Source organism: Peromyscus californicus, unplaced genomic scaffold, assembly GCF_007827085.1.
Source record: "Peromyscus californicus insignis strain IS unplaced genomic scaffold, ASM782708v3 Scaffold_1__1_contigs__length_55948999, whole genome shotgun sequence".
In the NCBI taxonomy this organism is placed as follows: domain Eukaryota; kingdom Metazoa; phylum Chordata; class Mammalia; order Rodentia; family Cricetidae; genus Peromyscus; species Peromyscus californicus.
In genome coordinates, this window is record NW_026294492.1 from 45371910 (window position 1) to 45397302 (window position 25393).

Here is a 25393-nt window from a genome sequence, read left to right on the forward strand (position 1 = left end):
TTGGGTAGTTGTCTCTGTACTTTTTCCAATCATGGTCTTGATATCTCTTTTTCATATGATCCCTCCTCTCTCTCATCAATTGGACTCCTGGAGCTCTGCCTGGGACCCTCCTGTGGATCTCTGCATCTGCTTCCATCAGTCACTGGATGAGGGTTCTATGATGTCAGTTAGGGTATTCAGCCATCTGATCACCAGAGCAGTTCAGCTCAGGCACCTTCTCGACTATTACCAGTAGTCTATGGTGGAGTCATCTTTGTGGATTCCTGGGGACCACCATAGCACTCTGCTTCTCCCTATTTCCATAGTGCCTTCATTTATCGTGGTATCTCTTTCCTTGTTCTCCCACTCTGTTCCTGATCCAGCTCGAACCTCCGGCTCCCCTAAGTTCTCATTCCCCCTCACTTGCCCTTCATTAACTCCTCTCACTCCCAGTTTACTCATGTAGATCTCATCTGTTTCTCCATTGCTGGGTGATCCCTGTGTCTTTCCTAGGGTCCTCCTTACTAGCTGGTCTCCCTGGAGCTGTGGGTTGCAGTGTGGTTATCCTTTGTTTTACATCTAGTATCCACTTATGAGTGAGTACATACCATGTTTGTCTTTCTGAGTCTGTGTTACTTCATTCAAGATGATATTTTCTAGTTCCATCCACTTGCCTGCAAGCCTCATGATGTCATTGTTTTTCTCTGCTGAGTAGTACACCATTGTGTAAAGTACCACATTTTCTTAATCCATTATTCAGTTGAGGGGCATCTAGGTTGTTTCCAGGTTCTGCCAATTACAAATATCTGTTGAGATTTGCTTTGTTACTGAGTATGTGGTCGATTTTTGAGAAGGTTCCATGGGGCGCTGGGAAGAAGGTATATTCTTTTTTGTCAGGGTGGAATGTTCTGCAGATATTGATTAAGTCCCTTTGAGTCATCACATCAGTTAAACCCTTTATTTGTCTGTTAAGTTTCGATTTGGCAGATCTGTCCAGTGGTGAGAGTGGGGTGTTGAAGTCTCCCACTATTAATGTGTGGGGTTTGATGTGTGATTTAAGCTTTATTAATGTTTCTTTTACATATGTGCATGCCCTTGTATTTGGGGCATAAATGTTCAGTACTGAAACTTCATCTTGGTACCTCTTTCCTGTGATGATGATGTAATGTCCTTCTCAATCTCTTTTGATTGATTTTAGTTTGAAGTCTATTTAGGATAGCTACACCAGCTTGCTTCTTAATACCATTTGATTGGAAAAACTTTTCCCAGCCTTTTACTCCGAGGTAGAGTCTATGAAGTTGAGATATGTTTCTTGTATGCAGCAGAAAAATGGGTCCTGCTTTCTTATCCATTCTGTTAGCCTATGTCTTTTTATAGGTGAATTAAGTCCATTGATATTAAGGGATATTAATGACCAGTGATTGTTCATTCCTGTTTTCTTTTGGTGGTAATGTGTCTGTGTTTCTCTTCTTTGGGATTTACTTTTGTGGGGTTATCTATTGCCTGTGTTTTCTTGGGTGTCTCTGACTTCCTTAGTTTGGAATTTTCCTACTAGTGCTTTCTGTAGGGCTGGGTTTGTGGATAGGTATTGTTTAAATCTGGTTTTGTGATGGAATGTCTTGTTCACTCTGCCAGTGGTGATTGAAAGATTTGCTGGATATATTAGTCTAGGCTGGCATGCATGGTCTCTTAGCATCTGCATTACATCTGCCAGGTCCTTCTGGCTTTCAAAGTCTCCATTAAGAAGTTGGGTGTTATTCTGATGGGTCACTTGGCCTTTTTCCTTTGCTGCTCTTAATATTCTTTCTTTGTTCTGTATGTTTAGTTGTTTAATTATTATGTGACAAGGGGACTCTTTTGGGGGGTCTAGTCTGTTTGGTTTTCTATAGGCTTATTGTATCTTCATAGGTATTTTCTTCTTTAAGTTTGTAAAGTTTTCTTCTATGATTTTGCTGAATATATTTTCTGTGCCTTTGAGTTGGTATTCTTTTCCTTCTTCTATCCCTATTATTTTTAGGTTTGGTTTTCCCATGGTGTCCCAAATTTCCTGGACATTTTGTGTTATAACTTTTTTGGCTTTGGTATTTTCTTTGACTGATGAAACTATTTCCTCTATTGTATCCTCTACACCAGAGATTTTCTCTTCCATGTCTTGAATTCTGCTGGTTATGCTTGCATCTGTGCTTCCTGTTTGTTTACACAGATTTTCTATTTCTCGCATTCCCTCTGTTTGTGTCTTCTTCGTTGTTTCTATTTCCCTTTTTGGGTCTTGAATTGTTTCCTTCACCTGTTTAATTGCCTTTTCATGGTTTATTTTTTGATTTCCTCCAATTTTTTGTTTGTCTTTTCCTCAATTTCTAAGGGAATTTTTCACTTTTTCTTGAAAGGCCTCTAGCATCTTCATGAAGCTATTTTTAAGGTTGCTTTCTTCTACTTCTTCTACATTGTGATGTTCAGGTCTTGTTGGAGGAGCACTAGGTTCTGGTGATTCCATATTGCTGTTTATGTTGTTATGGGCCTTGGCATCTGCCCATTTCCTCCTCTAATAGATATAAAAGGTGCCTGTGTCTGAGTTGCTATTGGTCTACTCTGTGCTTGTTGTGTCTGTGTCTTTGGGGGCCCCCTCTCTGTGCAGTCTTAGCTCTTGGTCTAATTGGAGCTGGCAGATTCTGTATCTCAAGGAGCTGCTATTGGCCTAATCCAAACTAGTTGATTCTGTGACTCACAGAGCCGCTCTTAGTCTTATCAGGGCTCTTGGTCCAGTCAGAGCTGACAGATTCTGTATCTTGGGAAGCCTCTCTTGGTCCAATGAGAGCTTGCAGATTCTATGTCTCAGAAAGCCACTCTTGGTCCAATGAGGGCTAGTAGATTTCCTGTCTCAGAAAGTTACTCATGGTCCAATGAAAGCTCTAGTTCTGATGAGAGCTGGCAGTTTGGTTTGCATGCCTTAGGAAGCTACTCTTGGTTAAATGAGAGCTCTTGGTTCAATGAAAGATGGTGGTTTGGTTTCCGTGCCTCAGGAAGTTACTGGGGTCACAGGCAGATGGGTATTGGGGCAGAGCATGTTACTTGTAGATTGCAGGGCCCGATGAGTTGTTTTGATGTGTGTGTGTGGGGGCTTTCCACAGGAGCTTTCCCTGCTGGCCAGCAACTGGGGCAGTGTTGGGCCGGGGGGAGGGGGGGGTCCCGGGATCTGACTGTCCCAGGGTCTGGGTCCTAGGGCTTGATGTGTTGTTATATTTGGTTTGTGAGGACTTTATTGAGTATTTTCACACCTATGTTCATGAGGGAAAATGGTCTGTAGCTCTCTCTTTGTGGAATCCTTGTGTGTTTTGGATATCAGAGTAACTGTGACATCATAAAATGAGTTTAGCAATGTTTCTTCTATTTCTAGTTTGTGAAAATATCTGGTAAATCAATTTTATCTTTGAAAGTCTGATAGAAATTTGCTCTAAAACAGGCTGATCCTGAGCTCTTTTTTGGTTGGGAAACTTTCCATGCTTGCTTCTATTTCCTTAGGGGTTATAGGTCTATTAATGTCCTTTATCTGATCTTAATTTAACTTTGGTAAGTATTATCTATCAAAGTGGGATAAAAGGTGTGAGTAACCACTGCCTGGTTTATCTGATGACATTCTTAGCATTTGGATTGGTGGATTCCAGTGTTCTCCTAAGTCAATTGTAAAAGGTTTTTTATCTATTGTCACAAGATGTTAGTTGGTGGGCAAGGAATGGCTGTTTCAGAGAGAACTAGCTCAAGCTGAGGTTATTATCCTTATTGGATAGGCCTGTTGCAAACTCTCCACAGTACTGAAGTCTTAATCAGCCAGTCAGTCTCTGACAATCAGACAGATGCAGCTTTTTTGAGGAGTTTTTGTTCACACGGCAAGCATTTGACCAACTGAGCTGCATCTCATTTCCTTGGGTGAATCTTTTGGGATTCATCTCTCAATTTATATGGAATCATTGTTTTACATTAAAATAAAACACTGTATTTTATCTGGACTATTTAACAGTGTTTCTCAAAGTGGGGTCCAGGGATCTCAGAAATTATTTACAAATTATTGTTTAAAATACTTACTCCAGCAGGATGGTGATGGCGCATGCCTTTAATCCCAGTACTCGGGAGGCAGAGGTAGGTGGATCTCTGTGAGTTTGAGTTCCAGCCTGGTCTACAGAGTGAGTCCCAGGACATCCAGGGATACCCACAGAGAAACCCTGTCTCTCTAAAAACAAAAACTAAAAGAAAAAGAACGAAAAGAGAAAGACCCCCCCCCCCCAAAAAAAAGAAAGAAAGCTAGATGTGGTAGTTCATATCAGTAATCTCATTGTGTGCGAGGCTGGGGAAGAAGGATTGCTTTGACTGTGATGCCAGCCTGAGCTATGGTGAGTTCCAGGCCAGAAAATACACAGAAGGGTGAATACAACTGTCTTCAAAGAACTTCCCCAAATGTATTTGGGAAATTAAATGTTTTCAAGTTGTAGATATGGGCTTCTAATGTCATCATGGATGAAGGAGAAAGGAAAGTCACAGTCAAATTTATGTTCACACAGTGTCCATCTGTGTGCATGCAGTCTCTCTCTCTCTCTCTCTCTCTCTCTCTCTCTCTCTCTCTCTCTCTCTCTCTCTCTCTCTCCCTTCCTCCCCCTCTGTTCCTCCCTCCATCCCTCTCTCCCTCCCTCCTTCCCTTCCTCCCTCCCTCCCTACTTTCTCCCTCCCTCCTTCCCTCCCTCCCTCCCTCCCTCCCTCCCTCCCTCCCTCCCTCCCTCCTTTCTTTCCTTTTCTGTTTTTGTTTGTTTTGAGACAGGGTTTCTCTGTGTAGCCCTGGCTGCCCTAGAACTTGCTCTGTGGACCAGGCTGGCCTCGAACTCACAGAGATCTGCCTGCCTCTGCTGCCCCAGTGCTGGGATCAAAGGCATGAACCACCACTGCCAGGCTTAGTGCAGGTTTCTTAGCCCTCTATCTAGTCAGAGGCAGAACTGCTCCAGTGGAAGGCCTAAGAGGAGGATTTAGTCATTGAATTCCAACACATTTATTTTAGATAGAAAGGGAAGAAACAGTTTTTATGATTAGCTTTAGGTTTCTGTTAGAATGGACTTAACACCCTCTGTGAGTAGATTCAATTGAATTGTGCTTTTGGTTTTTTGATTAAAAATCTTATACATGTGTGTTATCAGGGCTTCTGTGTGTAGTATTCAGTTTGCTGCTTCAGAGGCACTGTGAAATAACAAGTTTAATGGATCAAATGACCAGGGTAATTTTTCTAACTAGGTACAAATATTTTATCACCAGTTTTTATTTAAAAACCAGGCAACCAATTAATAAAATGTTATTATGGTATTTTATGGCAGAAATGGACTATAAAACTCTGGAAAACAAGCAATTCTCTGTGACTCATCTGATTGTTGGCTTATATAAAACCTCTGAAATGGGGTAACCAGGTTGGTTATCATTTAAATTCAGTGTTGTGTCTTACAAAATAAGCTTATGTAATATATGTCAATATGTATGAATCTTAAATTCTCATGAAATACTCTTAGAGATTCATTGTATGTTTGAGTGGTTTCCTTCCATGACTGAAGGGAGGGGCTGAAGAGTGATATGGATGGAGGTTTCCAGAATATGAAGAATACTGGAATTCTTAGGCACTCTCCTGTAATACAATGGCTTATCAGCTACTTGATTATGAGCATGCATCAAAAATAGATTAAGTCCCATTAGCAAAGAAAATACAGTTTATTTGTTGTTGTCTGTCCAATGCCCAACTAGGTGAGAGTGAGTCCTCAGTGATTATTAGATGATTGAACAAATTGATGGACGCATGATTCACACTATTGAAACCAAAGATTGGCCAGATGAACTCAATGATGTGAATATCATATGACAGAACTAAGTACAAAATTGAGTAGAATTTTTATCACACAGACCTTTTCAGGAATGCAAAATGCTCATGTCACAGATTTCAGCTACATTTTCCTAAGCCAGTTTATGTTTTAATGTTTTTCTCTAGCTCAACTATTCATTTCATATCCTTTAATTTCTATCCATTTTACATTGCTATTTGTCTATGTATTTTCAAGTGTATGTTATAATTTTGGTTTACAAACAAAGGACTTGAATTTATCTTAAAAATATCTATCAAAGAAATTATTCATTTCTTTTTTATTTTCCAATTTTGAGAAGTACAGGTTCTTAAAGAATGACCTGATGATTCTTTGTGTTTCTACTTTTTCCCCTATGCTTTTATAATTTTGCTTATTTGGACATTCTTTTTGTCTTTTAGTTCATTTGGATATGGTTTTCACTGTCCTGTTGATTTTCTCAAAGAATCAACTCTTTATTTCATTGATTTTTTTCTGTTGTTATCCCTGTATCTATTTTATTGATCAAGCCTTCTGATTCCTTCCTTCAGTCTACTTCTCTTGGGTGTGCTTGCCTCTATTTTTCTAGAGTTTTCAGGTGTGCTGTTACATAGCTAGCATGATATCTCTCTAATTTTTTGATAACACTTTCATAGTGTCTCATAAGTTTTGGTATGTTGTGTATTCATTTTCATTGAATTACAGAAAGCCTTTAATTTTTTTCTTTATTTCTGTCTTGATCAAGTAGTCATTCAGTAGAGAGGACTTTCCTCATGAATTGTAGTTTTTCAGTTGTTGTTGCAATATAGATTTATTCCATGGTAGTATGAGAACAGAGTGCTATTTTAATTTTCTTGTATCTGTGGAGACTTGCTTTGTGTCCAAGTATGTGACCAATTTTGGAGAAAATTCTGTGACATGCTAAGAAGATGGCATATTCTTTTGTGTTTGGGTGAAATGTTCTGTAGACATCTATTAGGTCCATTTGTTTTATAACTTCTGGTAACTCCAGTTTTTATCTGTTTAGTCTTTGTCTGGAAGACCTATCTCTTGGTGAGAGAGGGATATTGAAGTCTCCCACTATCAATATGTGAGGGTTGATATGTGATTTAAATTTTAGTCATGATTCTCTTACAAACATGGGTCCCCTTTTATTTGGAGCATAGATATTAAGAAAAGAAACATCATCTTGGTTGATTTTTCCTTTGATGAGGATGTAGTGTGTTTCCCCATCTCTTTTGATTAATTTTGGTCTAAAGCCTATTTTGTTAGAAAGTAAGATGGATACAAAGTCATGCTTCTTGGGTTCATTTGCTTGGAAATTTTTTTCTGGCCCTTTACTCTGAGGTAATGTCTGTCTTTGATTTTAAGATGTGTTTCTTTTATACAGCTGTAGGATGTATCCTGCTTTTGAATCCAGTCTGTTAGTCTGTGTATATTTATTGGGGAAGTGAGTCTGTTGATATTGACAGAAATCACTGATCAAACACTGTTAATGCTTGTTATTTTGTTATTGTTGCTGGCAGTGTGTGTGTGTGTGTGTGTGTGTGTGTGTGTGTGTGTGTGTGTGTGTGTTTGTGTGTGAGTGCATGTGTACTTCCCCTTATTTTGGTTTTTCTGGTGTGCCACTATTTCCTGTGCTTCCTTAGGATTAATTAACCACCTTTGATTGATGTTTTCCTTTCAGTACCATTTGTACAGCTGAATTTGTAGATAGATATTGATTAAATTTTTCATTATCACGGACTATCTTTATTTCTTCATCTATGGTTATTGAAAGTTTTCCTAGGTATAGTAGTCTGTGCCACATTCTGTGGTCTGTTAATGTATGTAGGACATGTGTCTAGGCTCTTCTGACTTATAGTCTCCACCAATAAATCAGGTGTAATTCTGATGGTTCTGCCTTTATTATTTATTTGCTCTTTTTCTTTTGTGGCTTTTAATATGATTTCTTTGTTCTGTGTGTTTAGTGTTTGATATTTATGTTGTGAGGGCACTTGTTTTTCCTTTCCAGTCTGTTTGGTTTTCTGTAAGCTTCCTATGCCTTTATAGTCATGTCCTTCTTTAGGTTATAATGATTTTCTTCTATGATATTGTTGAATATATTTTCTGGGCCATTGAGTGGGGATTCTTCTCCTTTGATTTCTATTATTCTTAGGGTTGAGCTTTTCAGGGTATCCCGGATTTCCTTGATGTTTTTTGTCAGGAATTTTTTAGATTTAACATCTTCTTTGATTGATGGATCTATCTTATTACTCTCTTTTCCATTTTCAGGAAATTTTAATGATTTCCTTCAACTCTTTTTCTTTTTCTTTGCTTTCTTTAATGGATTTATACACTTCCCATTTAAGGACCTCTATCATCTTCATAAACTTGATTTTAAGGTCTTTTTCTTGTGCTTCAGATGGGTTGGAATATTAAGGATTTGCTGTAGTAATATAGCTTAGCTCTGGAGGTGGCAAATTGACTTGGCTGTTGTTGTGTTCTTACATTGGTATTGAGCCATCTGTGTTTGAGATGATTATTGGTCTACATGTTGACTTCTGCATCTTACTTTGTTGGATGGGTGATTCCTTTCTTGTGTTTCTTCTGTGATCTTCCAGACTATGTGGACTGTCTCTGAGCAGAGGGTGTCCACTCATATTATGAGATAGACTTCTGATGGATGGGGTAGCCACTTGGGAAGCAGAGGGTTCTCTGCCCACATTAGGTATAAGGACACTGCACTCAGCTGTGGAGGGATTGGGGCTAGGGTGGGTGCAGACTAAGAGTATGAAGGGAGTCCCATGGTATGAATCCTCCTTGGAGTTTTGATGGTTTGGTGTGGCCTGTGCTTTTTCAGGGGGCTTCTAGTTGACTTGGGTGCCAGGATTTTTTTCCTTTTTCTTTTTTTTACTTTATAATTTAATTTAATTTTACATATCAGCCATGGGTTCTCCTGTCCTCCCCTCTCCCACCCCCACGCACTCCCCCCAGCTCACCCCCCATTCCCATCTCCCCCAGGGCAAGGACTCCCCTGGGGATTCAGCTCAGCCTGGTAGATTCAGTTAAGGCAGGTCCAGTCCCCTTCCCCCTTCACCCAGGCTGAGCAAAATGTCCCTGCATAGGCCCCAGGCTCCAAACAGCCAGCTCAGGTACTAAGGGCAGGTCCCAGTCCCACTGCCTGGGGGCCTCCCAAACAGTTCAAACTAATCAACTGTCTCACTTATCCAGAGGGCCTGATCCAGTTGGGGGCTCCTCAGCTATTGGTTTATAGCTCATGTGTTTCCACTAGTTTGGCTATTTGTCCCTGTGCTTTTTCTAATCATGGTCTCAACAATCCCTCCTCTTTCTTGCCAATGGGAGACCCCAACTGGATCAAGAACAGAGGGAGAACAAAGAAAAAGAGACCATGATAAATGAAGACCCCATGGGAATAGGAAGAAGCAAAGTGCTAGAGAGGTCCCCAGAAATCCACAAAGATACCTCTACAATAGACTGCTGGCAATGGTGGAGAGAAAGCCTGAACTGACCTACTCTGGTGATCAAAGGATTTTGTTTTTTACTTTAGAATTTTTCTAGCCATACATTTTTATTATTAAATTTCTTTTTCTCTCTATTTAACATTTATTGATACTTTTGAGACTTCACATTGTGCATCCTGATCCCATTTATCTCCCCATTCCCTCTTATCTGCTGCTGGCCATGAAACCTCTCCACTAAAAGAAATCAAAGTTTAAATCAAACCCAAGAAGATGAAGGAGAAGAAGAAGGAGGAGGAGAAGGAGGAGGAAGAGCAAGGAGAAGAAGAAGTAGAAGAAGGAGAAGAAGTTCTTCTTGTAGAAGCTGTAGTGTAGCCTCTTCAGTCACACAGTTTACCCTTTAATTTATTGATTTTTACTTGTAAGTGTTTGTTGCAATGAATCGTTGCTCTGCTTCAAGGCCATTTACTTCTGCTATAGTATCCATAATAAGCTCTCTCTGGAGTTCCTCTCAGATATTCTGTTGTTGTTCTGTGTGGTGGAGATTCTGCAATATTGGATATGTAGGTTCCTCACTGCATGCACTCCAATAGTTTATAGATGCAGTGAAAGTTGGGGTGGGCTAAGACGTAGGTCTTATTCTGGAACTGGGTTGTAGCTGAGCTGGTCATTCAACCAGCTTTCCCTGGTCTTCACAACATGGGTGAGCTCTCCAACACTGGCTTGGCTAGGTCACACAGTGCAGCATATATCAAAGAGTAGGGCCAATTCTCCTGTTCTTGGTTCCTCAGACCTGGCTCACCAGCACTCACTCCACCAGGGTCAACTCTACTGTTTTGCCAAGGTAAGGCACAGCGCCCTCTCTTCTGATTGCTATAGAGGGCATATGAGTGATGGGGGTGGTGTCAGATCTCCAGCTTTCATGTCCAGAAGTCTGGCACAACTGTGCCCATGACAACAGGATCATGTCTAATGTGCTATCAAGTAGGGATGCAGGACCCTCTCTCCTGTGTACTGAAGCTGGTATGGAGCAGGCATAGGTCTCACAGTCTCACAAACATTGGGCCATGTCTCTCACCTGCCACAGATGGGAAAGGGTGAGTAGGGGATGACATCTTTCATCTATGCTACCACATAGCAGACAAGGGGGTTGGGGTCAACTATCCTACTCTTACACCCTGTGGGTCAGCCCACCTGAATTCCTGACAATAGGTTCTGTGGGGAGCCATCCCACCCCCACTTTTTACCAGGGGACTCTTGAGCAGGAGTAGCATATATATATATATATATATATATATATATATATATATATATATATATATATATATATATATATATTTGAGAGAGAGAGAGAGAGAGAGAGAGAGAGAGAGAGAGAGAGAGAGAGAGAAGTACCTCAGGAGGGCCTGGATCCCTATCCACCAGGCCAGAACTTTATTCAAAAGGGCTTTTTATAACAATTACAAGGGGAGGGGCAAAAGACCTCCCTCTTGCTAGATACAGTCAAGTGTAGATCTTTCCAAACAACTGGTACTCAGGCCCATGGCCCAATCATCCTCTTATTTCGTTCTGCTAGGTAAAGCTACTAGGAAACCTCAGTGGGCTCCAATAGGTTTCTCCTCTTAATATTTTATAACAGCTCCCCATTAAGAGCTCACAGCAATCTCCATAGCTGTCACTCCTCCCAGTGGAGAAGTAGAGGATGATAAAGATGGAATATCCTTTTTGGAATTGGTCTAAGATGAATACAGCAGACTTAGCTGCACCAAGCCCTTCTTCAAAATAATATAATAATAGTAATAATAAAACTCTTGATGTAATCACATTAAACTTAAAGACTCCCTTAGGTTCATTATTAATGTTATCAGGTTAAGAAAATTCTAACTTAAATATTGCTATACATAATTACAATTCTCTGAAACTTACATCCAAATGTAAACTCTTAATAGAACCATTTGAATTTCTTGCTAACAAAAATAGGATAAACTTCTGATGTATTCACATCAAGCTTAAATATCTCTTAACTGCACCAAACTATGGTGAGTCAATATCAATAGGTTAACGTAATAACTCAAAAATGTTACTATACACAATTATAAATCCTACAAACCTACATTCAAGACCAATTTCTTAATAGAACTATACAAAACATAACATTAACCCACTCAAGTTACCAGAAAATATTTTTTAAATTAAATAAACTGAGGAATATTAACTCTCCCATTTCTTTATAATTTTTTAAACTAAATCTTGAGCCTAGGTAGAAAAAACCCAAACTTCTCTATTTAAACACTTCCATTTTTAACATAATACCAGTTCATGAATCAACACAGTTGATACAGTCTATATGCATAAGTAAATTCAAAATTGACTAATGTATAATGCAATCACTCCTGTTCAAACCATTTCTTAAGTCTGAAAAGTTAAAAGAAATTAAATTCTGCTACTAGTCTTTCAAATATGAAGAAACATTTCTCACAACCAAAAACTTGTTGCAGTTAACAATATTAGTTCAAACAAGCATCTCTACAACTTTTGTTCTCGGTCTCAGAGGCATTTTAATTTACAACAGCATATTATGGCACTCTTTCCTGAGGAACTTTGCCTCAGGGCAGAAATCTATTAGCTCCACAAGAGCTGGTTAGCATAAAGTCCTCTCATAAGAGACTTTCTTACAACCAGCAAACAGAAACTGTGTGGCTTTAGCTGTTAGCTCTGTTCAGTCTTTTGCAGCTTTTACAGTCCCATTCTGTCTGTGTTTCCTGTGACTGGGTGTTCCCAGGACCCATGTGCCCTGAGGCTAGTGCGTTCTCAATTGCCTCATGCCATATGGGCTTAAGTTTCCTCCAGCTTCTACAAGCTGAGCAGTGGCTTTACTACAGTAACCCTGGCTCTTGGAAGAAACACAGCTGCTATGATATGTGGCTTCCTTGGGTCCTATTACCTGCTTCATGGGAGGCCCTGTGCTCAATACCATGGGTCCTGGAAACCTCCATGGCCACATGTAGCCCTAGGGCATTTCCATGATTCCAGTTACATCCGGATGCTGGCAGCTCAGGCTGCTTCTGTCTCAGCAGTTCCCACAGAGACCCAGTCTGGCTCTTCAGCTGGGGCACATCTCTCACCATCATAGCTACCTGGCTCCAGTGCATCTCAGCTGCTTGTCTTATACTGACACTGCTTCTCTGCCCCTGGCAGTAGTGTGATCTCAGCAGTCACCACTGCCCACCACTTGCTCACTGTTCACCTTTCTTGAGGTGAGGAAAGCCACTCTGTTCTCCAAGATGCTGCCTGCTGTTCACCTTTCTCATGTCTTAGCATCTCTACTCTGCTCCTCACTGTGGCTTCCTCTTGGCAGAAAGCTTGCAGAACCTAAGATGCTCTCACTGTCTCAGGCATCTGCCATCTGTGCTGCATTGATGTCCCAAGGGTCAAAACTACCAATGCTTGTCCACTTCCCTTTGTACTACCTCCAACATTTGCCATTGTTGGTGGCTTCTGGAGCTTCTGAAGCTGCTCAGACTGCCAGGTTTTCAGTCTGCTATGGACACTGCTTTCTGTGTACCAGGTTCTGCTTGTACTCAGAGGGAAAAAACTTACTGTACTCTAAATTTCTATCATACCCAAGTCTTACTTAAGCCTACACAATATCCTTATGCCTAAAGTTTATTCTACCCTAATATATTTGAACCTACATTTATCAAACTAAGCTTATTGACTTACTTTACTATATATATTTACACTTCTTATTTAAACTTACATTCTATAGGACTACTTTATAAACCTTAACATCTAGAAGAGATCTCTGAACTATTATCACCTCACACATCTCTTAGAAAAGATTTCTTAGAAGCACTATTTACCAAACTTATATTTAAGAGAAAACTATAGAACTATTAGAAAGACCCTCTTAATGGAACTAACTTAAACTGGAAAGAATCTCTTAGCAGAGCTTAGTAAACATCTATAAGAGATTTCTTAACACCTAAAACAAGTTCTTAACTACACTATTAACAAGACCTGAAGTACACAAATCATTTCCAAGGTTCAGATTTTTTTTTTATTAAAGTTCAGAGTTTATAGTGAGCTTTGATATCATTATGGAAGTTCTGACAGTTGGAAACAAGAGCCTAATTTGTCAATGGATCTCCCTCAACCCTCGAATTTAGTGAGTGCTGTTGACATGGAGTTGTAACACTTGTAGCTAGGGGTCTGAAACACTCTCGGGACAATGCCACTTACACAAAGTCACCTTTCCTTCTGAGTTCTCTCAGATGTTCAGGAACCAACAGAGATGCACTCAGTGGTAATACTTTCTAACTGGAGGCTGTCCCTTTACCCAAGTTCATAAGAGCTCCCCTGAGTGCTTTAATTCAGACAAACACTGTTGGTTTCACTCAGTTGACACAGAAGCCTTGCCTTAGGGTGAGGATGAAATTACCATATTGAACTGCCAGAAAGTACTTACCAAAAACTTCTTGTACAGCTCTTAGACACTGTGTTAAAGGAGCTTGCATTGATTTGCCACTAGTGCAAAGTGATGTGGCTCTGAGCTCCATTTCTGTTCAGCTTTTTATTGGAGCTGATATTCCTCTGTTCCATACTCATCACCAAACTCTCAGACAATTTTCCTCTTTCTTAATTTTTAAAGGTGTATTCACCGTGAGTTCTTTTAATAATGTTGAGGTTTCTGATAGATTTTTATTAGCCCAATATTTCTGGCAAGGTTGTTTGTTCACCAAAACTTTTAATATTCAAAGGAGTCAAGAGCATAGATACTGTTTCATGAAGTACATCCTTCATTAGCTTACTCTGAGGAAGAACATTTTTATGACTTAGTATATTAGCTTCTGAATCCTTGATGCCAATTCTCCTAGTAGCTGTGATATACTCTATCCATGCATTATTTAACTCAGACTGTAGTTGTAGCTTTTCAACTTTTAGTAAGACAGCTATGTTTTCCGGAGTTTAATCTCCATCTACAATGCAATTTTCCAGTGTATGGACTTTTCTTTGTTTTATTAAGGTTTTCAAAGTGACTTCTTGACAAACGGTACTAGCACTTTAATTATCTCTTTAGATGGAAGTTGTTCACATGTTCTTAGTTCTCATGAGGTAAAATTAAGCTTTCCAGCATTGATTTGAAAAGAAATTTCATTCTGAGCTGAAAAAAAAATGAGTTTTTAGACACTATTGCCATTTTGTGCTGAAAAAAGTACATTTTCCATGGTGCCTTTCTCTGTATCACCAAGCCATTACTACATTTTCCAAGCTACTTTTTCAAACTACATTTCCCATATTGGCTTTAAAGTATGCTACTTCCCCTTTCTGTTTACAGGATCTGTGTGGTTTGTGTTCACACTGAAATCAAGCTTCTGCTTTTTTTTATCAGAAGTTTTTGTTTTCCCTAAGCTCATATTAGGACAGGTGTACTTCCCTAATCAGGCCTTTCATCTGATCCTGTTCCCCAGTGGGTAGCATCTGTCTGTCCATTCACACTCAGATGGAGCTTATTGCCAGAGGCTAAGACCCTTCAGGGCTTCACTCCCTCTCCTCACTAGGTGAGTAAGGGAAAGTGAAGGCACTTAAACAGAGCTTTTTCAGAAAGGTCCTTTCTCTGACAGAAAAGAGAGCTTTTCCCCTGGGTAGTTCTTTGTCTTGTCCCCACTTGTCTCCTCCCCAGGCACACAGTCTCTGATTCCCCAGCAACCAAAGCTGCAGCTCAGCTTTACTTCTTCCTCTGCCTGCAATTTCCTGAGTGTTCCAGCTGCAGGGGGATTTCTGGCTGCTTTTTTTATATTAGCTTGTAGGGAAAGACCTTAGCAGAGAGGATTTGTCTAGTACCAAGAGATCTTTTTGTTTTTTCTTAGAGTGAACCATAGGTTACTTCCTGCATTCTTCCAGGTGAATCTAAATTTGCCCATTTAGAAAGAGAATTGGAGAAAGAAAGTTCTTAAAGGCTTTTAGTTTTTTAGAGAGGGATTGCTAAGTTTTTCCAAGAAAGCTTTCAGTTTTTGAGAGAGAAAGACTCTACAGTTTTCCTAAGAGTTCTGTTCTCTAAACTTTGGCTTCATAGCCAATAGGAAACTAATCCTGATGGTATGGTGTTTCTACACAGTGGCAGCATCTGCAGAGTGAAAAAATTTATTTCACTTTCCTTTGCCTGAGGGAAAATTATTTCCTCAGCTGCTTGGACTTAGCATTTTTGCTGTCCCCAGGCCAAAAGCTTCCACTGGAAGCTTTTTTCTGCATGGTTTTTCTTTTCCTCCAGTTTTTCCAAGCTTGTGTGCCTAGCCTCATAGTTGAAAAATTAAGGACATAGTTCCTACATCTTGTTGCTTATCTTTATCCTAAAATTTCTTCCTAATATTCCTACTCTATCTTACTTTTTTTCTTACCCTATATTCCTATATCCTACTTTCCTAATTGTTATAGATAGAAGTAGAGAGAAAGAGAGAGAGAGAGAGAGAGAGAGAGAGAGAGAGAGAGAGAGAGAGAGAGACCTCGAAAGAGAGAAATCTACTCTGCAGCCTCTTGGGACATACTTTTAGTCCTTTTGTTTCTTTTTCTACTGAGGACAAAACTCCTTGCCTCACTTTTCTTTATTCACTAAAAAACCATACAGGCCCAACTGCTTTCTGTCAGGGCCAAAATCCTACTTTTGTTGTCTTTGTCTTTGTCCCTGTTCAATGGTGCCATCTATGGTGGGCCACCCCACCCCCACTTTTCCCCAGGGTACTTGAGTAGGAGCAGCAGGAAATATTAAATAGAAATATCTTGAGAGAGAGAGAAACACAGAATAGCCTAGGGAGGGACTGGATCTTTATCCACCTGGTCAGCACTTTATTCAAAAGGGCTTTTTATAACAATGCCAAGTTGAGGGGCAAAAGACCTCCCTCTTGCGAGATACAGACAAGTGTAGACCCTTCCATACACCTGATACTCAGGCCTGTGGTTCATTCATCCTCTAATGCAGTCCTGCTGGGTAAAGCCACTAGAAAACCTTAGTGGGCTCCAGGGGTCATGTCTATTGTGCTGGCCAGGTGAATAGCATGCCCATTGCTGAACATTGGGTCATAGTTCACAAGTGTGGGTCCAACTCTCCTCTGAGGAGTAGGGCCAGCTCTCCCACTGCAGTATCTTCATAGGAGCAGGGCCAGATATCCCAGGTCCAGTGAAGTGTGCATATAGCTCTCTATAGCCTTTGGATTTCCACACATGTGGTTCCTATTACCCCCTGTGCTAACACTGGCCATGGACATCATCACAAACGCCAGTAGCAGAAGGACCATGGATGTAGATATTGTCCTTGGCATCATATCAGGACCAAATAACAGCATAGTTCCAGTAGCAACACTAACCACACAGGTAAGTATGGGTCTGCAATTGGCATGGCCTTTAGACACCAGCCAAGTCCCAGATTGCTGACCAGATACAGTGTATCTGCAGGCTCTTTGATGAAAACAAGACCCATAGACCTTACCCCAGGCCCTGGCTGCTGCAGAGCCATGGTGTTAGACATATTCCTAGGCAGCAGCCTAGGCCTAGATGTCTCCAAGTCCCCATGTGGCAGCATAAGCTTTCCAAATCACTACAGGCCTAGCAGAAGCATGGGATGGGGATACTGAGATTATCTCAGGTGACTGACTAGAACCTCATCATCTGCATGGCCCTCAATTTTAAGAGGAAACCTGGACATTAATTCAGACCTTGTTTCCTGTTGGGTCACTGATGCAGACATATCCATCAGCATCAGCCTTTGACCAAATGACATAATAGCCCCACATGAGAGCATAGGCCTCTCTGATCAGAATGTTCCTGGAAGTTGCATGGCCTTTGGACACACAACTGGCCACAGGTTGGCACACAGACTCCTGGTATCATATATGTTCTCTGGTGGCAACATGGGCTAAGTGGTAGCTCAGACCCATAGCAGTGGCATGGCCTTTGATAATATAAGGAGCTATTGATATCAACACAGACCCTGGATGCTTCAGGACCATGACATGGCCCTAGGCAGCAACCCTGACACAGATAAAACAATGGCCCCAGGTCACAGTGCTGGTCACTCAACTGTGCATGGCCTCAGTGAAAGCACAGTCCTTGGACACCAACATGGTCACAGCTTGCAGCCTAGACCCTGGGCACATTTCTGGCCTTTGGTAACAACATGGGCCACTGGTCATCAACACAGATCTCAGCTTTGATAGGACCATGGATCCAGACATGGTCCTCAGCAGCAGCCCAGGTCTGATTGTCACTGTGATCCCAGGTAGCAGTGTATGCCACTCAGGGTGGCAAAGTCCCTGCAGCAGTGTGGCTCTTAGAACTCATCATGGCTCCAGATGGTGGCAGGACCCCAGAGCTCTGCAGGGGCCTCACTGGTGACAAGAGCTAAAGACATCAACCCAGGCCACTTAGATGCTTCTGGACCTTGGGCCAAGACTTGCACCTTGGCAATAGCCCTGGCCTGGACATCATCTTGGACTTGGGTGGCAAGCAGACATTTCATGTCAGCCTGCTCCTCACCACAATCACTCCTTCAGATCTTCCTCTTTCCCTAGCCCATGAACCATTCTGCCTCTCTATTTCTTCCTTTTCCCCACTCTGTATTCACTTACTATAATAGTCTGTTCATTCCTGGAGGGCTGCTGGTTGAGTCACACATAGTGCATGTTTGAACCCTACCTACCTCAGCCACAAGGCATGATGCATAGATTCTGCTTTTCATCTCTTATATGCCTGGGCATAGAATTCATGAGCTTGGTACGATGGTGATCAACCTTTGGCCTTTGGTGCTAAGCAGGCTACTGGTAGTTGTGATCTACTAGACCTGGGAGTCTGGGGGGAAGTTAACACTATCCTCTACCACCTGAGTCCTGCAAATTGCTGAGAAACTCCTCTTATTTTCTTCCTTCCCTAACTGATCAAGGTTTTGTTATAATCTTTTTTTACTTTTACCCATTTTATTAAAAATAGATTATTTTCTCCCATAAAATATCCTTATTACAATTCCCCTCACATTATTCCTGCAAGTTCCTAACATATCTAGTCCCATCTGAATCTACTACCTTTCTCTATTTCATTATAAAAGAACTGGATTCTAAGAGATGACAACCAAACATAACAAAGTAAAATATATTAAGATTAAAAAAAAACCCAACCACCACAAAAAGTTGAACAAGATAAAACATAACAAAAAGCAAACAAAAAACAAAATAACACATAAGGAAAAGGGCTCCAAGAAAAGGCACAACAATTAGAGACTCACTCATTCACACACTTAGTAGTCCCATCCCCAAAGTAAATTGAAATCAATTTAATATATATGCAGAGTACTGGTGCAAACTTGTATGAGCCCAAGTGCTTGCTTCTTCAGTCTCTTTAAGTTCATGTGAGCTTTGTTCAATTGATTTAGAGGGCTTTGTTGACCTTGTGTGCTCCATCCTCTTTGGCTCTGGCACTCTTTCCACATTCACTTCCAGGCAAGTTCTAAAACTCTGAAGGGAGGTGTTTGGTAGAGACATCCAATTTGAGCTACAGGTTCTAAGGTGTCTTACTATATCTGCATAATGTCTGGCTGTGGGTCTCTGTATTTATTGTCATGTATGGTAGAAGGAAGCTTCTCTGATAATGTTTGAATAAGGAATAAGGAGTATATGAGAATATCATGAGGAGGCATTTTATTGTTACTTGTTTTTAGACTAGTAGTCTTTGGTTTACCCCAGGTCTCTTGTGAATCTCTTCTCTGGTTCTTTCTAATCACAGTTGGGTTGATATGGGTTCCTTCTGGTAGAATGGCCCCTAAGACAAAACAGAGATTGGTTGCTTACTCTCACAAGTTTTGTGCCAACATTGCCCTAGCATATTTTGCAGGCAGAAGAGATTGTAGATCAAATGTTATGTGGCTGAGTTGATCCTTAAGTTTCTTTTTGGTAGCCTTCAGAGTGCTTTTCCATGCCAAAGGCACTATAATGTAGGTGTAAAGGTTCTATGGAGGCAGCAACTTGACCTCTACATATTCAATGCATTGTGTAGGTGTTGTCTTCAGCAATGAAGCTTTGCTGTACAGTTTGCAGGAGCATACTATTGTCTTGCCAACAGTATGGGCTGTTGAGAATTTCTATGGAACCTCTCTGACCACCAACAAAATTGGATGAAACCCAGTTCTGGTACTAGAAGCATTATTTGGTGACTAGAGTTGCCAGTGGGGAATCTATCCCCTTCATGGTTAAGAGACTTCATTACCACCACTTTCACATATTTTAGGAAATTCACACTGCAATTGATTTCCTTGTCAATCTTTAAATGCCCCCAAATGCTAGATGTCTCTCCTCACATTTCCTTCCCCATCCCAATTTCTCTTACTTTCCCCCCACATTATCCCCCAGTTGTCATCAACCATGTCCAGTCCTCCCATAATATTTATTCTATTTCCACCTCCCAATGAGATCCACATGTTCCCCCTTGGTCCTTCTATTCCTAATCTCTCTGGATCTACAGATTGTAGCTGGATTATCATTTATTTAGCAGATAATATCCACATATAAATGAGCAAAGACCATATTTATCTTTCTGGGTTTATCTTTTCTTACTTAGGGTAATTTTTTTTTTAGTTTAATCCACTTGCCTAAAAATTTCATGATGTCATTTTTTAACAGCTGAGTAATATCTCATTGTATAAATGTACTACACATTTTCTTTATCCATTTTTTTCACTCAGGGACATGTAGGTTGTTTACACTTTCTGGCAGATAAGAATAGAGCAGGAATGAATATGGTTGAGCAAGTGTCATGGTGGTAGGATGAAACATCCTTTAGGTATGTCTAAAAGTGGAATAGCTGGATATTCAGGTACAATGATTCCCTTCTTAATGAAGAACAACTACACTGATTTCTATAGTGGCTGTACAAGTGTGCACTCCTATCAGCAATAGATGAGTACTAACCTTATAATCTATCCTCACCAGGGTGAACTGTCACTTGTGTTATTGGTCTTAGGCATTATGACAGATACAAAATTGAATCACAGTGAAGTTTTGATTTGCATTTTCCTGATGGCTAAGGATGTTGAACATTTCTTTCAGAACTGATCAGCTGTTCGTGACTATTCTTTTGAGAATTTGCTGTTTAGATCTGTATTCCACTTTTTAATTGGCTTATTTGGTTTGTTGCTGTCTAATTTTTCCAGTTCCTTATATATTTTGGAAATCAGACATTTATATATTTGGAAATCAGTTCTTTATATGTTTTGTCCGATGTGGAGTTGTTAAAGACCTTTTCCTATTTTGTAGGCTGCCACTGTGTCCTATTGATGGTGTCCTTTGTCTTACAGAAGCTTTTCAGTTTCATAAGGTCTTATTTATTAATTGTCAGTCTTAGAGCTTGTGCTATTGGTATTCTCTTCAGAAAGTAGTCAGCTGTGTCAATGTGGTCAGGGCTCTTTCCAGTTTTCTCTTCTGTCAGGTTCATTGTAACTGGTTTTATATTGAAGGCTTTGATCTACTTGGACTTGAGTTTGTGCAGAGTTATAGATATGGATTTATTTGCATTCTTCTACATGTGGGCATTCAGTTTTGCTAGCACCATTTGTTGAAGACTCTTTTTTTCTTAGTATAAATTTAATTTCTTTGTCAAAAATAAGGTGTCTGTAAGTTTTTGGATTTATCACTAGATCTTCAATTTGATCCCATTTATTATCCTCTCTGTTTTTATACCAATGCCCTGGATCCCCTGTGGTTTTTATTACTATAGCTATGTAGTAGAGCTTGACATCAGAGATGATAGTACCTCTGGAAGTTATTCTTTTGTTTTTTGATTTCTTGCTTTTCCATATGAAGTTGAGTATTGTTTATTCAAGATCTGTAAAGAATTGTGTTGACTGCCAGGTGGTGGCGGTGCACGCCTTTAATCCCAGCACTCGGGAGGCAGAGCCAGTCAGATGTCTGTGAGTTCAAGGCCAGCCTGGTCTACAAAGCAAGTTCCAGGAAAGGCACAAAGCTACACAGAGAAACCCTGTCTCGAAAACCAAAAAAAAAAAAAAAAAAAAAAAAAAAAAAAAAAAAAAAAAGAATTGTGTTGGAGTTTGATGGGGATTGCAATTAATTTATATATGGCTTTTGGTAAGATTGCCATTTTTACTATATTAATTCTACTGATCCATGAAGATGGGAGATCTTTCCATATTCTGATATCTTTATCAATTTCTTTCTTCAAAGACTTGAAAATATTGTCCTATATGAGTTTCACTTGCATGGTTAGAGTTACACCAAGGTATTTCTAATTATTTTTGGCTATTGTGAAGGGTTTTTTCTCCTGATTACATTCTCAGTCCATTAATCATTCATATATAAGAGGGATAGTGTTTTTTTTTTAGTTAATTTTGTAGCCAGCCAATTCACTAAAGGTATTTATCTGTTTTAGGAGTTCCCTGATAGAATTTTGAGTGTCACTTATGTATACTATAATAACAACTACAAATATCAGTAGTTTGACTTCTTCCTTATATATTTATATTTCCTTGCTCTCCTTAAGTTCCTAGTACTGGTGTGGCCAAAACAGAGCAGGAGTCTTCCATGGGGATTTGTGGGCCAGCATCTATTGTATGATTTCTGATGTACTCAATATGGTCAAGATGCTTTTTATATATGATTGAAAATTTTCATTAATAAAATCTGTTAAACTTCAATCCTTCTGTAATTATCATTTAACAATTAAAGGATAAAGTACCATTCTGCAGATACATGGATCAAATAATATTTTTTTCAAGTTCCTCTAGACTGACAGTCCCCCAAATTTTATAGCAGAGTGAAAGTCTTTGGCTATGTTCTAGTTCATGAATGGTATTCTGGGATCACACAAGCTCTTTACAGGTTTTCACAAAGAAAAAAATTCTTGTATCAGAATGATTTACTTGGATGAATTCTGAAAGTGGTTTAAACTTTAAAGATCTCTTTTCTCTGTCTTTATAAGAGGAGATATAGAATTAATACAGAAATATAGAGAGGGCAGAGAAAAAGGTTTGAGTCAATTGGTTTGAAAATTTCATATATATAATATCCTCCTTGACGCTCATCTGTCCTTTTTTAGAATACCAAAAGGAAAATATGAGTTTTTTCTGGTATTGTTTTTTGCTACTGATGAGATCAACAGGAACCCTTACCTTTTACCCAACATGTCTTTGAATTTTTCGTTTGTTGTTGGCTTCTGTTTTGGTACATTGGAAATAATGGACAAACTAAATTTATTACAAAACAACACATCAAGAATTCTTAATTATGACTGTGGAATATCTGTATGTGATGTAGAACTTACAGGGCCATCATGGACTACATCTTTGAAACTGATGACCTATGACAGGTATCCAAAGGTAAGGCTGTGTGGTAAAATGAGAGGTAACAGCTTGTCTATACTAATCCCAAGTCCTTATAGAGAATGAATCGGAAACATGGGTTTGTGTGTGCTGCTCTACATATTCTAAAGGCTTAAGGAATCACATATTGGCATGTCACCAACATTTCTTTGTATTACAAAAATAAAAGAATTGGAGAAACATGCAAAATTTTGTTAAACATTCAGATTTGTCAGAAATATTCTAGAATACAAAAGGACTAATACACAACATTTATATGGCAATCTTACTGTCCTTTGTAGGAGTTCTGGAAGGTGAGTAACACAACTCATATATAACAATGAATGTCCTGCCAATAATATTCCTCAAATTGCTTCCTCCGTTCTTCATCCTTCAGATTTTCTTTGGACCATATCATCCTATCCTGAGTGACAATATACAGTTTCCCTATGTCTGCCAGATAGCACAAAAAGATACATGTTTGCCCAAGGCCATGGTCTCTTTGATGCTTTATTTTACATGGACTTGGGTAGGGCTGGTTGTCTCAGATGATGACCAGGGAATTCAGTTTCTCTCAGACTTGAGAGAAGAGATGCAAAGAAAAGGAGTCTGTTTAGCTTTTGTGAATGTGGTCCCAGAAAACATGCAGTTATACATGACAAGGGCTGGAATATATGAAAAACAAATAATGACATCATCAGCAAAGGTTGTTATCATTTATGGTGAGATGAACTCTACCCTTGAAGTCAGTTTTAGACGATGGGAATATTTAGGTGTATACAGAATTTGGGTCACCACCTCAAGATGGGATGTCACCACAAGTAAGAGAAATTTCAGCCTTGACCCTTTCTATGGGACTGTCACTTTTGCACATCACCATGGTAAGGTTTCTAAATTTTTGAACTTTATGCAAACAATGAACACTTCCAAATATCCAGTAGACATTTCTCAGATGAGAACAAAGTGGAATTATTTTAATTGTTCAATCTGTAAGACAAACTACAGCTCAATGAATCATTGCTCATTCAACACTACATTGGAATGGTTATCACAACACAGATTTGACATGGTCCTGAGTGAAGAAGGCTACAATTTATACAATGCTGTGTATGCTGTTGCCCACACCTACCATGAAATCATTTCTCAACAAGTAGACTCTCAGCATATAGCCAAAACACAAGGAATATTCTATGACTGTCATCAGGTAAATTATCTTTCCATCATGCTTAAGTCATGATATTTTTAAATGATTGTTTTCTCAATACAAAGATTTCTATTACTCAGAAGTTCCTAATTTTAATCTTTCATATGGATGAATAGACTTCATGTGATTAACATTCAATGGATGACAATATTTTATATGAAGACAAATTATTTTTGTGAGAATGTGTACTAATATTTTCAAAAATGATTTTAATATTAGAAATAGTAATGGAAAATTTTATCACAAAAATTTCAGTGACAACTAGAAGAGAATTTCTATCTCAATAAACAAAATATGTGTTGATCAATGTCAAATAATTGTTAATATGGAGTTTCAGTTAAGTATGTTAACAAGGAGTGATGACTGCATGTTATTAATTTTATTTTATATCATATATGTATACTGTATTTACATGACATGTACTATACCACTCTCCCTTTCAACAACTTCCAGGCATCTCACTCCTTAATTTAATGACTTCTCTCTTTTTAAAAATAATTTTTGCTATGAACACACACACAGACATATACTCACATATGTAAAAACATCCATTTTGACAGTTTTCATATAAATAATAAATGTTCTGATCTCTTTCATTATTTTACTCATTATTTGGTAAGCATGTCTTCTGACCTTTTTCACCATGATAAATCGATACGATGAATAACAAATAATAGTTACCCATGAGATATTTTGTATTTCAGTAGATAGGATATCTTCAACACAGTTGTCTTTTCTAGAAGACATTGAAAATTTGTGTTCATTCACAATATCATTTTGCCTTACTGGGTGGGTATATGTATTCTAATGATTCATCTCACTTAGATGGCTTCTTTGCTGAGGAATAGAGTATTTATTAACCCTGTCGGGGAGCTGGTGAATATGAATCTGAGAGAAAAACTGTGTGCAGAGTATGACATTTACAACATTTGGAATTCCCCACATGGCTTTGGATTAAAGGTGAAGATAGGAAGTTATTCTTCCTATTTCCCACAAAGCCAACAACTACACATTTCTGAAGACATAGAGTCATCCATTGGAGAAACACCGGTGTGTACACCATAATTTTCATTCTTTTAAGTACATCTGTGTTATAAAAATTTGTACCATGGGAGTGATGGGTTGGATGTTAAAAACAATCACTGCTCTTGGGAAGGGCCAAAGCTCAGTTCACTGAGCACCTGTTTTTGATGGCTCACAACTTCCTTTAAGTCCAGGTGTTGGGGATACAATCCTTTTGGCTTCCATGGATACCTAGGGTTATATTCCAATTAACCTTATACCAAAGAAACATATATACAAAATAAAAATATTAAATTATTAAAATTTTCAACCGGGTACAAACCATGAAATTTTGTGGTTCTATGTAAACATCTTTATAGCCTAATGAAGGATATCATGTTATTGTTTCCAAAACATTTTTATTTATCCTAAACTTTTATTTTAACTTAAAAAAATTTAAGTCAATGAAAGTCTCCTACAACATGCTTCATTTTCTTCATTCCATTACTCTTCATTGTTCCACCCTGCTTTCCCT

General features: G+C 39.2%; 1 protein-coding gene across 7 annotated transcripts in view; it reads left to right on the forward strand.

Moving 5' to 3' along the window:
• The window catches only part of LOC128115675 (vomeronasal type-2 receptor 116-like), a 65054-nt gene that overhangs the window by 14309 nt on the left and 25352 nt on the right, over positions 1-25393 (forward strand). For 3 of the 7 annotated variants that reach the window (XM_052746646.1, XM_052746645.1, XM_052746644.1), the window contains exons 2-4: positions 22391-22670; positions 23050-23856; positions 24682-24906. In XM_052746646.1, the coding sequence (XP_052602606.1) occupies positions 22391-22670; positions 23050-23856; positions 24682-24906 (1312 nt within the window). Of the gene's footprint in view, positions 1-22390; positions 22673-23030; positions 23857-24681; positions 24911-25393 lie in introns of all 7 variants that reach the window. The other 4 variants (XM_052746642.1, XM_052746647.1, XM_052746643.1 and 1 more) reach the window with 4 other exon arrangements.